At 42.7% G+C, this 17,657-nt stretch overlaps 1 protein-coding gene across 1 annotated transcript in view; it reads right to left on the reverse strand.

Moving 5' to 3' along the window:
- Window positions 1–3,564: 3,564 nt before the first annotated feature.
- The window catches only part of DMD (dystrophin), a gene marked incomplete at its 5' end in the record, with an annotated part of 66,687 nt that continues 52,594 nt past the window's right edge, over window positions 3,565–17,657 (reverse strand). The window contains 2 exons of the mRNA XM_009871673.1: window positions 3,565–4,299; window positions 10,517–10,548. Coding sequence (XP_009869975.1) covers window positions 4,288–4,299; window positions 10,517–10,548 — 44 coding nt within the window. The remainder of the gene's footprint in view (window positions 4,300–10,516; window positions 10,549–17,657) is intronic.

The following is a 17,657-nucleotide window of genomic DNA, read 5'->3' on the forward strand; positions in this document are numbered from 1 at the left end:
GCATCCAGGTGGGTTTTGAAAGTCTCCAAAGAAGGAGACTCCACAACCTCCCTGGGCAGCCTGTGCCAGTGCTCTGTCACCCTCACAGTGAAAAAAGTTTTTTCTAATGTTTCTGTGGAATCTCCTATGCTCCAGCTTGCACTTGATGGGATATTTGGAGTTGTTAATCATAATGGGGTTGCGGGAGTGGGGAAATTCATGAAGCTGACCATCAGGCTGTATACATTGTCTTTAAGAGCAGCTGTTCACATAACGCTGTGCCAAACCCTCAGCACAGAGGAGTGGTGAGGGCCAGCTCACAGCACGTGACCTGCAGGACTAGGGTTCTGCTTTGCCCATTGCAGCCCTGGTTCCACGGAGGTGAGTCGGGGCATGTGTGTGTGCGGGGTTTGCCTTCCCTGCCCCTTCCAGCACATCAAAAGGATATGGCACCGTGTGACCACTCCTCTGCCTTGTTCTCATGCCCTTTTGTGATGTTTCAGCTCATTCTGGTATTTAATAAAACCATCCACAAGCCCCACCTTGCTAGCTCACAGCCAGGCTTCAAACCCAACGCCGTCTCCTCATGCGCAACTGCTCCAGCGTTAGCGATAAGGAGAAATCTATGCTCTCTCTCTCGTTTGAATTAAACAGGAGTCCTCTCCTCACTGGTGGCTGCTGTGCTTTGTGGATTGTGTAAGCTTCAGAGGAGACTTCAGCACAAGGCACGCACTGATTCACTTATGTAGGAGTGAATCCACAGCAACTCAATCCTGAGAGAGTAAATGTGGGATGTGTATTTATTTCCTCAAGTGAATGACACCAGCAAATTCCCACCTCCTCCCTCACTGTATTATCAGTATCATAGACAAACATATGCTGGTTTTGCTTTTTATCATTTTTCATTATATTATTCCTACCACCAAAAGGCTGCTCGACGACAGCACTGTCACACAAGGGAGTGGAGTCTGGGTATCAAAACCCACGCGTGTTTCTTGGGTGTGAGATGGGACGTGTGCCATCAGCCTTTGGTAGGAACATGCCCTTCCCAAATCCCCAGAGAAGAGGGGTTTGCTTGCAGGATGCCTGGCGGCAAGGAGGCCATAAAGTGCTGGATTGATCAGCAAAGACCAACCCGATCTGAGCCTCCTTTCTGCAACGAGGCAGGAAGTGTGGGGCTAGCCATCTTGGGGAGCAGAAAAACAGGAGGTTTGCAAAATCAACAGAAGAAAAAAATAAATCAAGGAGAGCTGAGTTTCCTCTTCCAGCCAAATCCTAAGTGTTGCTGCTGGGAGCAACAAGGGACTGGAGGGAAAGTCCTGTGAGGAGAGGCTGAGGGAGCTGGGGGTGTTTGGCCTGGAGGAGACTCAGGGGGGACCTTCTCACTCTCTGCAACTGCCTGAAGGGAGGGTGCAGTCAGGTGGGGGTCGGGCTCTTCTCCCAGGCAATCAGTGACAGGACGAGAGGGCACGGCCTGAAACTGCGTCAGGGGAGGTTTAGGTTGGATCTCAGGAAGCCTTTCCTCAGGGAGAGGGTGCTCAGGCACTGGGATGCACTTCCCAAAGCAGTGGTGGAGTCACCGTCCCTGGAGGTGTTTAAGGAGAGGCTGGATGTGGCATTTAGTGCCGTGCTCTGGCCGATGGGGTGATGTTGGGTCACAGGCTGGACTTGATGATCTCGGAGCTCTTTTCCAGCCTCAACGATTCTGTGATTCTGTGGGAGGGTGGCTGAGGCACCAAGACATGGGTCACAGGGACTTCGACAATCGGCAGTGCTCTGTGTGCCCCTCAAGCGAGGACGGCCCAAGAGCAGATGATGCTGAACCTCAGTAAAAAATAACTGCACCTTTTATAACATAATTGCGTGCTTTATTGATATACACAGTAAAGCAGTATATAATACAATAGTAAGGCATATATTTGGTGAAATTTGGTATGTTGTGAAAAAAATGCAGTAAAACAGAAGTTTATAAAAATAATTAGTAAATGTTACAGTGTCGGTGTTAAAACACAATATATTATGATATCCAAGTAATAAACCAGTACTGAATAACAATGAAATAACATGCCATATGGTATTTATGTGTTCAACTAGACCGATTATGTTTTACAGTTTAATACTTTGTCATTATAAGGAATATGAAATAATTCCCAAATTATGCTTAAAAAAGCAGCGATAAAGCTTTCAACTTTTTAAATATTTTTTGACAGACTCACTTCAAAACTAAGATCTAGAAAGTAAAACAAACAAAACCCTGATGAAAACAACCGTGCAATCCTTTTTTCCTCCATTTCTTTTCTGAATAGGTTTATCATATAAGGGGAAAAAAAAAAAAAGAAACCCATCTCTTCCTCAGATCTCAATTTAAACCTTCTGATAAAGAAGACCGTGAGAAATACCAAGGGTTCCTATTGTAATAAAGTGTTAAAAAAAGCTCTTTATTAGGAAAGCAGAGGTTGGGGGGGGATTGTACTTGTTTTTTGTAAATGATTATCACTGTTGGTATTATTTAAACAATGAGACCTGGTCACACAATGGACACGTGGTGATGATGTAACATTATCTGTACGTAATTGTCAGGAACACCACAAAACCAAAGTGAGGTAGAAATAGCATGACTAGCCATGTTCAATGTTAACTAGCATTCAAAATAAAACCTTTCCCAAGTTTAATTACACTTCATACAAGAAGAGGTAACAGATTTTCTTTACTCTTGCAATATAAAATCAGATGGTGTGTTTCTACATATTCTAAGGTAAAATCAAAAGCTGGTTAAGAAAATGAAGTGGTAAAGCTTTTGCTGACAGCACCTCATACCCAAACCTACCTCTCACGAGCTGCAGTCAAGCTGGCTAATCTGTTTCGCTATCGGTTCCTCTCTTTCTCACGTTACCGTTAATTGTGCGGGATTACTTGTAGAGAGCAATGGGGAAGGAGAAAGGATGGGGACTTGTTTTGGAGAAAAATATCTCACGGAGCAGTGTGGCTACCTTCACCCGATCGCCATACGCATGCAAGAACAGCAGTATCTTTTCCACAGCCTTTCCCCAAGGTTGCTCGTGATATTACAGCTCCTTGAGGCCGGCTGCCGCAGCAGGCTGAGACATGTGTTGCGGAAAGTTCTGGGTTTATTTTCCAGAGGATCAAGGAGCTTCACGCTCCGTAACAGCACTGGGAGCCAGACAAGAGAGGATGCTCCGAGTAACCTACTTGTGCTTCAGGTCAGGAGCTGGTCCCGTGGCGGGGTCAAGAGGGAACTTCTCCCTTTCTTCTCTCCTCTGCAGCAAAGGAGACGCGAGCGGTGGCAGCTGTGTCCAGCTCCATGGCTGTGGCCAGCGGGGCACTGGACACTGAGGTCCAAAGGTTTAATCCAGTAAGGCAATTTCTACATTCCTTTACTAATTGCATTCAGGGATTTAGTCAGCAGAGGAATCGCTGGCACACAGGATAGTCATTAAATTCTTTCCTTTCCTTCTTCCTTCTGGGGTTTTTCTTTTTTTTTTTTTATTTTTTTCCATTTTTTTTTGCAGGCTCTTGTCATGTAATGTGCTCTTTCATTTAATTATTGCAAACTAGCTGTGTGATTCATGTAATTCTTAATTTTATTGGAAGGAGGTGAAATAACTACCTGTGTTGGAAGTTCAGGAGAATTTTTTTCTTTTTTAAGCCAGCCCTAGAGTCAGACAATACTAATGAGAAATCTAAGTTGGCCGTTTGGACGTCGCTGCAGGAAACACTTTTCTTTTTGATAGGCAAGGAAAAGAACACAGGACATGAATCTCTCTGATGCAGTTACAGAGCTGAAATGATACTAAACAAATGCACTGCCTCAGTATTTTTTTTGTGTTTTTTAAGGGGGTTTCTATAAACAATTATCTTTATAAAGCACACTTTAGTTTACAATCTTTCATTATAACTGTTATAAATTTTTTTAAACAACTCGAAATGCGTTCCATATAAAGAAATGGCAAGTTATTTAGCTATCAAGATTTTACATGTAGTTTTCTTATATTTTTTGTACAATTGCATAGACGTGTAAAACCTGCCATTGTTAACAAAACAGTAACAGACTTAGGAAACTACTGAAATCTACAGTATAGTACCACTACCCTTCACAAAAATATAGATTTGTTTTCTTGTAAACTCTTACAGTCTAATCCTCTTTGTAGTATGAATATTATAAAAACCATGCGGGACGCCTGAAGTTGTAAAACACATCTTGCTATTCTAACACCTTGTCGTCGGTCATCACTGTCACTAAGGTTTCCATCGCTCTTCCCAAGTCGCCTGCCATGTGGAAAAGGCTCCCTACATTGTGGCCTGAAAAAGAAAAGTCCAAAGAAGAGGAAATTAAATGAGGAAGGCGCGGCAGAACATGGTAGGAACATTTTACAGAAAAGGCTGAGCACAGATCCGCCACTCTCCAGGTACCGCTTGCTGCCGTCCCCAGAGGAGAACACCGCGGAGAACACGCTCGTTCCAAAGCCTAACACGCTGTTCTTGGCAGAAGTTGCCAGTTTTGCAGAGTGCTTAAGAGCAATACTGGCTTGAATGGCTACAGTAAACTATGTTGACAATAAGCCAGCACGTTTTTGTGTTCCAAAAAAACCTCCGTGTAGCGATGAAGCTGTATCATTACAAGTGTTCACTAAAAGCAACGATTAAATCCATTGACATCACAGAAAAGTTTGCAACTCGTGCTGCAAGTGTTTGACTATTCAATGTTCTATCAAGGAGAAAAACAGAAACAAACAGATCAACAGTAATTAACTAAATCATTAAGCGCAAGAGGTCCCAGCAGGATACCTGCATGGATAGATAAAACGATGACCAAACTCAACAGCTGCAGTTTATTCAATCATTTTAAAAATATCCTTTACTTTTCAGACAGCAGTCCAGCAGAAACAAAACTGCCACATTTATCAAGCAACAACTACACAGTGGTTCACTTGTGCATTTTCCCTCACCTGTAACCACAGTAAAGTCCTAAAAGGGCACAACCACAACATGTGGTCCTCCTACACAGAAATAATAAATGAAGGCAGAGTACCAGTCTGGAGAAGAAACCTGTAACTGCTTCTCACATTGCTTTTACAACTGCTGCAAATGGAAAGGAAAGGTAGCAACATTGATCAGCAGTAAGAAATAGCTTCAACACAATTGCAGGCTAAACAGACTTGAGGCTAGGGAGATTAAACTGCCAAAAAGTTGCCATTTTAGGAATCTGGCAAACCCTGCCTGGTCTGCAGCTGCTCTTCAGAAGAGTATGGGTCTTCTACAAGTCCTGTGTCAGGACTGCAGCCCTCTACATCTGTCTCCAACACCCTCTGGAATCTCAAATGACAGGGACATCATGGTTTCAACAACCAAATCCCATCTAGACTCTCCCTCCTGAAAACATGTGACTCAAGAGGGAATATGACAGAGATCTAGGCACCCTACAAGATAAGCATCCAAACTAAGGACTGTGTGTTCAAGATTTCTTGCAAGGACAAGGAGGGACAAGCAGCAGAAGGTCTTAAAACAAGCAGAAGGAAATTACACTCCACACAGCACATAACTGTATTACTGAACTCATCGCCACAGGCTGATGTTGAGGCCAAACACATAAATGAGTTAAAAAAGGAGCTAGAAAATAACCACTGGAGAAAGATTTATTAGACGCAAAGAAGTACACACGACCTCCAACTCTAGAAGTCCCCAAGCCGCAGAGTGTCAGCAACTGAAAGTATATAATGAGGGAAGTGTTACTCAATAAAACTGTATGTTGTTACAGCCTGAGGGGTTTGATTTACTCCCTGAGAGTTCTTGTGATAGAGTACCTGTCTGGAGAAACACTGGAGGTGCAACGCTGTTTGCCCACAACCCTGCTTCCCAGTAACTCTTTGCATTACCCTGCATGTTGAGTCCTCACCACGGTCCTTGAGGAAGGAGCACCCAAATGACCAAAGGACATGACCAGGGTATCCAGGATACACCTTCCGTACAGTCCCTACCTTTAATGTGCCGGAGCGTGACTGCTACCATTGCCCACCTACACGGCGGGTGTCCCCCCTGACACAAAGGTCTTCTCTAACAACAGCAATGGACCGCTCCTGTGGGGCAAATCAAACTCGCCACCCTCTTTCAAATGTTCCAAAGTTATGGTAGTCCTGCTGACATTCCTGCAGCACACAGGAGCTTGGAGTGAGGTCAGTTAATATTCATCAGCATTTATGAATAGAAAAAAAATTACCTAGGAAATATCCAGAGAAGTTTGTTTCTTCTGGAGAACTACTACCACCTTTTACATACAGATATAAAGGTACGTTTTTTTTGTTGGTTAGTTTTTTTAAAATGTAGCACTCATTACGTAAAACTACGTCGTATCTCAGTGGTAACTACTCAACAAGCTGCCCTCTCCACAGTAAGCTGTGCTATGCGGGGTGCAGTTTGCCAGGTATCGATACAAAGAACTACTTTGTTCTAATCTGGTGACATTTTGCTAATTGCACTAATGCACAGAGAAACAGATGCATCCAACAGCAATTTCATCCATAAATCATTAATGTATAACCATCCTATTCATCTCAAGCAAAAAACCTGTAATTTGCTCATCAGCACATCAAGTAACAGCTTATGAAAAATTCCTGCCAAGTTCTGGTCAAAACATAGTTTACTTTAAAGCAAATCTGTCCTACCACATTTATTTTAGATGTAAGGGATAATGTTTCTTACTGGCACCATGCAGGGTGAGATGAATCCAGCAAATTCCACCATAGAAAGTGAAAAGTTTGACAAAACCATGAGAAAGCAAAACCCTATTTTAGATGGGAGATTGCTTAGAAAGGTAACTGCCACTGGTTTGGTCAACATAGCTGAATCAGATACACTTGTAGCTGGGGCTGTCACAGTTTTACTGGAATAACCCTGGTAAAACTGGGGTGACCGGCAGCATCCCCATAAGCATCCTGACCATGCAAACTACTTTCAAGAAATTTCTAGGCTTTAAAAAGTCTTCTTCCTCCTCATCTGAGGGACCTACAAACACGAGACAGGGCAATGGTGAGAGTTGTATGTGGGCAGCCAGCTGCTTCTGGGACCATGGGCGCTTGGTCAGATTTCTTGTGATCTCTTGTTTCTAAAAACAGTGATGGGACGGCAGGGCTCCTCAGGGACTCCAACAGCACTGACTCCCAGCTCAGGAAGAGTGATCACCCTTCCATGGACTTAGAGCAACTTAAACTGCTAAACCCCAACTTCAGAAAAAATATCAGTATTTGTTAATACTATTTTGTACTCTCGGATGCAGAGCTGTAAAGGCAGTGAAGGCCAGGTGGTTTTACAGAAAGAGGCTAGGTCTTGAAAGAATAAATTCAATCAAAAATATGGGAAAAAAAGTCTTTCAGAAGTACCCCACAAATTGCTAAATTGTTCAGACAAGATGAGCTTATGCATCCCGGGATCCCTAAGTATTCTCTCAATTCATAAAAACTATAGGAGTGTCTGCTAGTCTTTTTTTTCTTTTCTCTATTAATTGCTGCTGCATTTTCACTGCCCTTCGAATGCCATCTCCCTCCCTAAAAGCTACACAGAGGCATGCTGGGGTGGATCAAGGAGATCCGACCCCCTCTCCCCGCCACCACCCGCTACCTCGCTAGCATGGCTCTTCATCTCTGCAGAAAAAAGGAGCAACCCCGTGTGTCCCCGAGCCCCCTGAACTAACAGCTTGGAGTGTGACCCCAAACCCCTCCTGACTGCAGTTTAGGTTAACACCTGTAAAGGGCAGCAGCTTGGGGACCACTCTCTCTGGGACAGTGGCGCGTGAAAGGACGGGCCAGGAGAGCGGGTGATAGAGCTGAGCTCCAGCCGCTCAACTGGTGAAGCCTCAGCCAGGTGTCACTGCCCTGCTCGTGGGGTTGGTGTTATGTTTTTGGTTTTTTTGCCTCTCTTGCACACAGTAGCAACAGCTAGGTCAATCAAGAGTGCAAACAGCTGAGAACCATGTAAGCAAAAATTTCCTGGTACTGAATGTGCCTCCTTCTAAGCCTTCTGCTTACCTAAGTTAGTGCTCAAATTCATGGACTCTTTCTGCACGGTGCTGCTGCTTCTACTGAATACTGCTTGCTTGCCCTCTCTAAGACTGAAACATAGGGCATTGGCACATGGACATTTTTAATTAAGAAGCAAATGAGGAAGATGTCCTAAAAACACTTAGAAAAACACAAATCAAAGCTTTCCACTCATTCATATTTTTATAGTAATGCCACAAAAGTAGGCATTAATTCCTTTTTTTTTTTTCCTAAACACTAAAGCTGTAAATTCTTCATGCTTGAGGCACTGAAAGGTTGAAAGATGATACTGTATATGAAAGAAATCTAGCACACACTTTGATGTGTAGCAATCAGGCTGAAAATAGACACGCACAGTATTAAGACATAAAATGGAGGGAATATTAACACAGGTGCATTTACTTTGAAAGCAGAAGACACCTATTTCTGCAGACACTAACTACATCACTTCTGGTCACATTATCAAATGATGCGTCTCACATCTGCTGAATTTGCTTTAGAGGCTCTACTGGAATTAAGACCCTTGGGTGAGGGTGCAGTAACTGAATACCAATCTAATACTACAGCTTTTCAGAGAAATAAATGTGGAGCATTCAGACTCGAAAGAGTGTACAGAAAGTAAATTAAGAAACCCAAACACAATGCCTTTTTTAGCAGCACAAATTTCTAACCCTTCCTGGACAAAAGAAAAAAATCCCTCCTGTTGGTGGCTTGGATTTTGATGCCCTTTTTTATACTGAGTAACGCCACTAAATCCATGGGATTACCACACAGACAGTACCTAATGTAAGTAATGGGATCATAACCTGGCCGGGTGGGTTTAAAACCATGTGATCTGCCTTTCCATGAATGGATTCACACATAAAGCTGAAGCTGTTCTATACCTTAGCTCAAACACTTCATAAGCAGGTGAAGAACTGTGTTTTATATTCAGCAAGTGCCCTCCGGAACTGTGAGTGAGCACTAATACAACTGGAGAGTGGCAAGTGATCAACTTTTTAAGGGTTAAGCTGCTGGAGTCTGGTCAGGTAGGGCATGCCTATTTTCCCCTTTTTTAAAAAAAAAAATGAATTGTATCAAATATACCCTCAGCAGCAGAAGCTTTTCTGAATAATATGTATAAATATGAATGAGGATAGTGGAGATGAACAACCTGTTTTGCTGAAGTGGAGAACAATTCTCAGACTGTATGAGCTGAGAACATGCAAGACTGAATATGAATTAATTTCAATGAAATTTCTGGACCTGTCTGCTGATGACATCCCAAGCACCATTTTGGAGAAGACCAGCCATTTGAGGACAGACTTAACCCGCACTGAGGACCTTACACCTCGGTAACATCTGTACCAGCTCCTAAGCCAATGCAGAGAACCACTGCACTTCAAGACACCATAGTGGAACATCTCCTGGCTTACCCCAGGGAGCCTCTCAGTGTGTTTTTGAGGAATCACAACAGCTCTGCTAAAAAACCCAGCAAGACGTGTTTCCCTGAGCCCCCCCTCTCTGCACCAGTAGAAGTCTGCAAACTGGGTCACCCTTCAATTTCTGCCTCATCCACACCAAACACCTTCTGCGCGGGAAAGGTCATTTCACAGCTACTTGCAATTGCACTCAGGCAGTTTCTGAATATTTTATCTTTAATAATAATTTTCGCTAGGAATTCATCTTTCAAACGTTGTGTTTGGTTGGCAAGCAAAGAGCAGCTTCACGGAAGAAAAACCAAGGTTTTCTGGAAATACTTTTGAAGGTGCTGTGACAACACGGCGCAAAACGTTCTCCTCCATTAACAAGCTGCGACGTACAAATTCTAAAATGTATTTTGCATCAAACCAACCATATCCAAAGTGCACAGTGAAAACCATCGCCCATTTGCATTGCTGAATACAACATTGTGGAGCTGGTGAATGTTAGTAGCGTTCTTCACTCTGCAACAGTGTACCAGGAAATTAAAAAACACCTGAATCTCTTATACCTCTCAACTCTCACTGTTCTAAAGAAAAAGAAAAAAGTCTATTTAGTAACTGGAGATGATGGTTGGTATATCAGCACATATATGTAAAAACAATAGTGAGTATGTAGGCAGAACTGCAAGAGACATAGGTCTTGCTGTCGTGCTTACATACAAGAGCAACAGAATGCAAGTCAGCAACTGCAGCGTATTTGCTGACCATGTTCATCATACAGAAGCTTAATTTCAGTGTATTATTTTGTCCTCCCATTCCTGAGTTTCCACCTCTGGGAGGGTGTACGAAAAGGCAGATCCCTGAGCTGGCACTGTCTCCACTGAAAGTTGAGAGGTACGCTACCGTTAGAGCACACAAGGGAAATGCACTCAGCAAAATCAAACAAAACCCAAAGCAAAATGAAAACCACTCCCGCCCTTCACCAAACCCAAGCAAACCCGTGCTGCCGTGACACGCATGCTGGGCACAGAAAGCAAGCTGTAATAAACAGAAGCCATGGCAGTGAGCCTGCATCTCACTAACCTCTCTCACTGGCTTTCCAGGGGCATTTCTTCCTTTAGGAACAGAGGGAGGAAGTGGAAGAAATATCAGAAAAGAAAGGAAAAAGAAAACCACACATGAATATATGTTTTTATACTGTAAGAGACACTCAGATTTCCATTTAGGAATCTACTATAGAACAGCCACATTTCTGTTTTAAACGAAGACTGGAAGTGCACTGAAATCCACTGATGATTCTGAGCTCATTTATTCAAGAACAGTTCTGTAATCTGCGATTTGGTTTTAACCTTACAAAAACACTTGAGAAAACTACTAAAATCAAGTCGATAGGCCTTTCAGTTGAGGATAAGGATGTCAGAGAAGATGTGAAATCACTTTCTGAGCATCCAAATGTTCACCATTTCAGTACTTCTACTAATCAACATTAGTGGTAAAACCGTGTTTCCCCAACATTTAATTAATTAAATCTTACATTTTAATACAGCCTACATACATATATACAGGTATACATAAATATATACACATATTTGTACACACACATATGTATTTTCCACCTAGAATATCATGCTGGAAAATCACATGCTCACATTCAAGATAAATATATTCCAAAAGGTGTCTGCAACAAGGATCTGGAAACATAATAAAACTGAGGGTGCAGAGGGAGAAAAGGAGGAAAAAAAAAATTTCACATAAAAAGGGGAAATATCTCATCATTTTCAAGTTATGCTGGCAAAAGAGAGGAGTCATTAATGGATCAAGCTAAAAAGATTCTCGATGAGCCTTTGTGGAAGCCATACTTAGATCATACTGATTTTTCTCAACGCTTAGCATACTTGCTCTTAAAAACCAGAGAGCCAGGCGTCAATCAAGAGCAGAAACTCTCCCCCACTCCCCTTTCCCATCACACAGCCGGTGGCAATAAGCTGCCTCCAGAAGCAGTGTCCCACTGCCACTGGTGACTACTGCCAGCATCAGTATGACTTTGTAGCCTTAGGCGATAAAGTCACTACGGTCGATGCTGTTCAAGAAAGAGGATGATCTTTGTCCCAGATCTTTGGTAAATGATGTAATTGTTAATGACGTACAGGACAGCAGAGAGACAGACAGAACACACCGGTGAGCGTAACAGTAACCTAATTGCTGTTGAGTTTTCTTTCTAGGTATGGCAGCCCGCAGGAGAAGAGAAGACCCCTGAAAATACCAGCTTTGTGGGTATTTTACAAGGAGCCGAACCAAGGTCAGCAGCAGAGCAAAGCCGAGCGGAGGTGGGAAAGGAGAGGAGGAGAAGGCGGAGGAAGGAAATGGCATCACTGCCACCGCTGTGATGAGCCACCGCTTGCCCATCAGCTCCCGGCAATGGAAAAGGCTGGGGCCACCTGCGAGGGCCTGCACCGCCAAGGTTACAATGTACTGAACGAAGAAGTTCTATTCCCTTTCTCACCCTCTCCCCAACAGCCTACGTATTGTTGGAAGAGATAAATGTAGAATCATAGAATCACAGAATGTCAGGGGTTGGAAGGGACCTCAAAAGATCATCCAGTCCAGCCCCCCTGCCAGAGCAGGATCACCTACAGTAGGTCACACAGGAACGTGTCCAGGTGGGTTTTGAATGTCTCCAGAGAAGGAGACTCCACAACCTCCCCGGGCAGCCTGTGCCAGCGCACTGTCACCCCCACAGTGAAAAAGTTTTCTCTAATGTTGAGGTGGAATAATAACAGGTCTGAAGTCACGCTCTGTGTGGGAGTTTTTATTCTGCTCCTAAGGGGAGCGCCAGCTCACGTCACACCTATAGCACACAGAGCAGAGGGACCAGAATGAGCCTGACGGCCCCAGGAGAGGTGTCGCTCCAGTTCTGAGGGCCTCACCTTGCATGCCTGCCTAAATTTCTAGGACTTACACGAGGGCCTGTGTGTGACCTCCTCTGGAACTTTAATCAAGAGCCATGAATTCCTTAAGAAATGCCTCCCAGGACAGAAGATGAGAACCTCTCACCAATATAAATCACTTAACAGAAAATCCTTGAAAATGAAGATATAAAATCCCTTGCATACTTTGGTCGTCCGTTGAGGAAGAGCCTCAAGGTTTAGGTGAGCAGGTGGGTCTATCTAAGGTTTCCAGAAACTGCAGCACGGTACAGCTGGGTGTGCAAGAGTCCTGGGGCACAAATGAAATCCAGCAGAAGACAATTTAGCTTGGATCAAGAGGAGAAACAGAACTACCACCATGCAAAATACTGAAGCCTTCTGGAGGTCTTAAGAAATGCCCACCTGTCTGCACAAGTACCTCAAGCTGCAGCTACACAGTCTAATTTAAACATTGACATGAGACAGACTGGATTCCAATTGAAAATGAATGTATTTAAAGGTAACTGGGATAGCTCTGCACCACACAAAACAGCTGGTGAGGAAAGTCTGTGGTGAGTAGTTAGCCTCAGAATTTTTACATGCAACAAAAAGTAGCACCACTACAGTAACAGCTAATTTCTTTTGGAGGAAGATTAAAAAGGGTTTAATGGATTTTATTTGATTTTCTTCTTTGCATATGAATGAATGTGTATCTCTAACTTTTAAGGCAATAAGTATGGTTTGGCATAAATTGCAGAGGAAGAAGATTGTCTGTATTGCTGCAGTTCTGAAAATTTGTATTCTATAACGCATCAAAATACTTACACACAATCCATGGGTGCCTAATTATCTATTATTCCTGCTCAAATCAAGATTTCCTGCTCTTACAAAAAGGAAGAGTCTTTCTTATTTTTTATTTTTTTGGAAATCTGCATGACACTCTATCACAGGCAAAGGTACAGAAAGAGCGATCAAATCAAATATGAAAGCAAGAGGCACTAACAAAAAAACTTCATGCATCTATACAGATTCAGATCAAAGCAGAGAGCACAAAGCATCTACTGCACTGTCACTCTCCCCAAGCTCCGGAGAGGGACAGGCTGCAGCGAGGAGAGATCTGGGTCTGCAAACAGCTTTTTTTCTTAAAAAACAAAGTTCCTTGTAGTTTTGTTAAATTCATTAGCATGCTCTCAGTTTACATCAGGACTGAGCATTATAAATCACTCAAGATCTAGTCCTCCCCATCACTATCCCAGCAGAAACCTGCAGAGTAGCTCTGCCATGTCAGTACCATCGTGTCACAGGGAAGTGATGATGAGGGATGTCACTCATCTTGGCTCACGGATGTGGGATGCAGGACCACAGCACAGAGAAGAGGATGAAGCCCAGAAGAGGCCAGGGTACCTGAACTGGAAGAGTATTTCCAGAATACCCTACTGTATAATAACTCCAAGGTATTCTTCCACTGATTCAGTAAAATGTGAAAGTCTGCCTCGTAAGGTGTTTTGCTGTCAGAATACAAGAAACTGCATTATCTGCACTGCTCAAAGTTGCTAGCTCCACTTAGGGTATGAGTCTCATTCATGACAGAGCCTGGCTGAAGCAAGAGTGAGGAGAGAACGTATCTGGTGTGTTTTTATGTGACTGACGTGAAAATAAAACGAAACTGGTAAAAGATGGTGCTCTTCTTAGTGCCATTTATTTATTGCTGTGGAGTCTTGTAATTTCACCACACAAGACATCTGTATCAAGCAATAGTATGTTAAATAATAACAGTAAGTATCAAACCCTCTCCAAATGTTTTCATGTGATGTCACGACCACTTAACTCCTTTAAACTGTCATGGTCTCATTTCTAACCACTTCTTGACTCCTACTTCCTCATTATCCATCAGTGAGGGCTCTATGTTGAAAGCCTGGGAAGCTCTCTCATCAGCTTCAGTCAGCTCAAGAGCTTCTGCCCCTAAATTCCTCCCTGAGCTTCATTCACAGAAAATATTTGCCACAAAACCGTAACTGCAAAACATAGCCTGGTCCACCCTGAGATCCACCTGAAGCGATGCAACTTGTTTGCCCTCAGCGCTGCAGGAGACACAAACTTTGGCTTTAACAACACTGGCCTGCCAATCTTACTTTTTAACTGTGAACCAATTCCCTGGAGATTTAGTAGCCTGAGTACAAATACAGCGTGAAAATCTTTTCCTCAGTGGCCCATTATCAAGCAGGGTCAAATAAACCACTGAGGTGGTATTTAATGGTAGATTTGCACTAAATGTCAGACCTCTGGCTTTGACATCTGTTTTGAGTTAGCACAGCAGCTGTCTGAAGCAGCTGCAGCAGTTGTGAATTTGCTGGGAGCAGCAAAGTAAAACAGGAATGGATGAGAAGCCTTGTAGATTAAAAAGAAACATTCCTTCAGGAGAGCAATCATCAGGTATTCAGCAAAACTTCCCTCTCCAGAAATGAAACAGCTTTTGGCACCAACAGCCAGGTGGACAAAGAGCAGGGAGGTCCTGCAAATACCAAGAACTGCCAAATGGTTAAACTGAAGGAACGTAAAAAAGCTATACAGTAACACAAGTTGCTGCATTCGAGATCTGCTTATGAAGGTCTGTGACATGATTTGTTTAACGCGTGCTTCTGTAAAATACATTCAGAATAATGCTATGAAGCCTTGATGCCCTTTTAAAAACAACTCTAAGCACCAAAAGGTTGGAAAATATCATTATCAAAACCAATCTATCTCCATGTGAGTGACAATTAATTACTACTAGATTTTACTGCTTTATTTCAGAAGCCCAAAGTAAAAGCTACTACCTCCTTTAGAAAATTATTTTCCAACCTGCGTAAATGTTACTCTTCTGATGCTTTTGATGATGTTTAGACTAAATATTTTGGGTTTAATTTGTATCCTGTGATCTTCAACTGCACAGTTATGCAATGAAGCATAGAAATTTGGTTATCTTCTCTCTTCACTGCTCATTCAGCTCTGAACTCTTCTCATGAACCAAAGAATTCAGAGTCCAGTTTGCTCATCATACTGTTCTGCACTCGTCCAAACTGTCATTAACCTTATGGCAACAGGACACCCAGAATTATGTCCCTAATTCAAAAGGCTTCTCGCACCTTACAATGCGACATGCTGGAGCTAGATATTTAGCATGCTTATTTTTTTACAAGCCACAAAGGAAAACCACATTTAATGTCCTGCCAGAAACTTCCCAGACCTTTTTAATACATGCATCAAAAAATACATGAAAAACAGAAAACTAATCAAGGTTTAAATCTCTTTACCCCAAACCTGGTGCAATTCTCCAAGAAGCGAATGACTTTTTCTCTCAGCTGGATTAATCTTTCTGCGTAGCCAAAGAGAGAGGAAGAGCCAGATTCTGGCTCAGCCCAGCAGTGCCTTGATCAGGCTCAGAAGGAAAGTCCTGTGGGAAGGCTGACTCTGCCTGTTGGCCTGTGCTCCTGGAAGGTGCACCAGAAGCTCCTCTCATGGCTTGGCTGAGGAGGACAGAAGAAGACACTTGCTCTCCCCTGTGCCCCGCTCCTCACGCGCAGCCCTCCACACAGCTAGAGATTATTTTTGTCCTCTGTGGCTGCTAGACAGGCAGGAAAGGAGGTAAGCTGCAACCTCTTTTAGGGATGCTTGTGATCATATACTACACTTTTAATGTAGTTACTGAAGGGAGAAACAAAATAAGGGAATACATTCTTTCTCTGTATTTAAATGACCACATTTTGCAACGCCAGAATGAAAACGTCAAGTTACAGCTTAACTTACGGAATCAAAACATTAACTCATGTTACCAATTTCCACCATATATTCTCTCAGTTTGATTCATGAAGCTCTGTATTTTTCGTTAATAAAATGCATTAAAAAACTTTTTCTATTCTCAGTCAGTAGGGAGTGACACGTAACAGTGACGTCTACATCCACATTTCAAATTTCTCATTAACTGCTATTTCATAAATTGCTCCTATTTTAGATACCACATTTGGTGAATATTTTAACACATGCAGTATCTACATCTAGACACACATCATTACGCAAGATCTCTTAAATACAACATTATTTACACAAATGATGGTCACTGATAAGAAAGCACTGTCTGTTGCAACCTTGTATACACAGCAACTTTAAAAATAAGTCAATTTTTGTCTACACATGAATATTTAAAAGATATTTCATCTGTTGTCTCTGACAATATCTAGGCAAAATGAGGGCTGGACATACAGCTTTTTCATACAACGCTTAGATGGAGATGAATGCAGTTAGATTGCCTTTAATAATATCTTTCTAAATAATTCCATGTTTTCACCTCTAGCATGAGATCTTATGCAGCTTACACTGCCTTCTCCTTTTCCACTGCTCGCAGATGATGTCTGGCGAGAGCTGAGATACTTTGAAACCAAAGGATGGAGAAAAGAGGCTAGCATGGCTGTTAATTCATTTGTCTACTAAAGAAGAACCTTTGGGTGACGTGTGAAACCTCTGCGAGGGGCTCTGCGGTAAGTCAATGCCCCTACTGAAATCCACTTAACAGGCTGTCAATGGACACCGGGACTTTCTTTTGCCAAGAGATTTATCTGAGCCTTCTTTCACAGCAACAGGTTAATAACACAACCTTCTCATCTCCTGCTAGGGATCTAAGCCATTTTTTTCTTGGCAGCAGAGTATTTTGTCTGGGCTCACAAAAGACATTATTAAACGAAAAAAGGCTGAACAAATAAATCCCAGTAATACATATGCTTATTTTCAGCAAACAACAGGAACGAGCAGAACAGAAACACTAGAAGAAATGCCATGGCTGCATGTAGAAGCACAGCCTACGCTGCACAAACAAGCAGCCCGCTTGTTTTTCCTTCATCACGTTGGACCTGAGTGCTACAAGGTCAAGAACTTCAACTCAGAACTTCAATACTATTTTGAACCGGATTCTTCTTGGAGAAAGGTAAGGATGGAAGAAGAATGTGCTAAGATGTATTAAAAATAAATCAGCAAGTGGACTGACTGAAAAGGAGAGAAGCTGTGAGGAAAGGAACGTGGCAAAAGGGAAGAGAAGAAAACAGGAGAAAAGAGTCTCAGACAGACATTGTTTCGCTCACGTATCTAGCAAGGGCTACCTGTGGAGATAGCTCAAGGTAAAGGAGGAGCAGGCTGCTTCTCCACTCTAAATAAGACAGGTTTCTCTACTGCTACTCTTAAAACGAAAACGAAGAGCAGCGAAATACCCCAAACCAAAACACAACTCCCTGAAAACATCAAGGAACAGAAAGCACTTTTATCTTCTTCCCTCTCATCTGCCGCGGGCA

Source organism: Apaloderma vittatum, unplaced genomic scaffold (genome assembly GCF_000703405.1).
Source record: "Apaloderma vittatum isolate BGI_N311 unplaced genomic scaffold, ASM70340v1 scaffold3576, whole genome shotgun sequence".
Classification (NCBI taxonomy): domain Eukaryota; kingdom Metazoa; phylum Chordata; class Aves; order Trogoniformes; family Trogonidae; genus Apaloderma; species Apaloderma vittatum.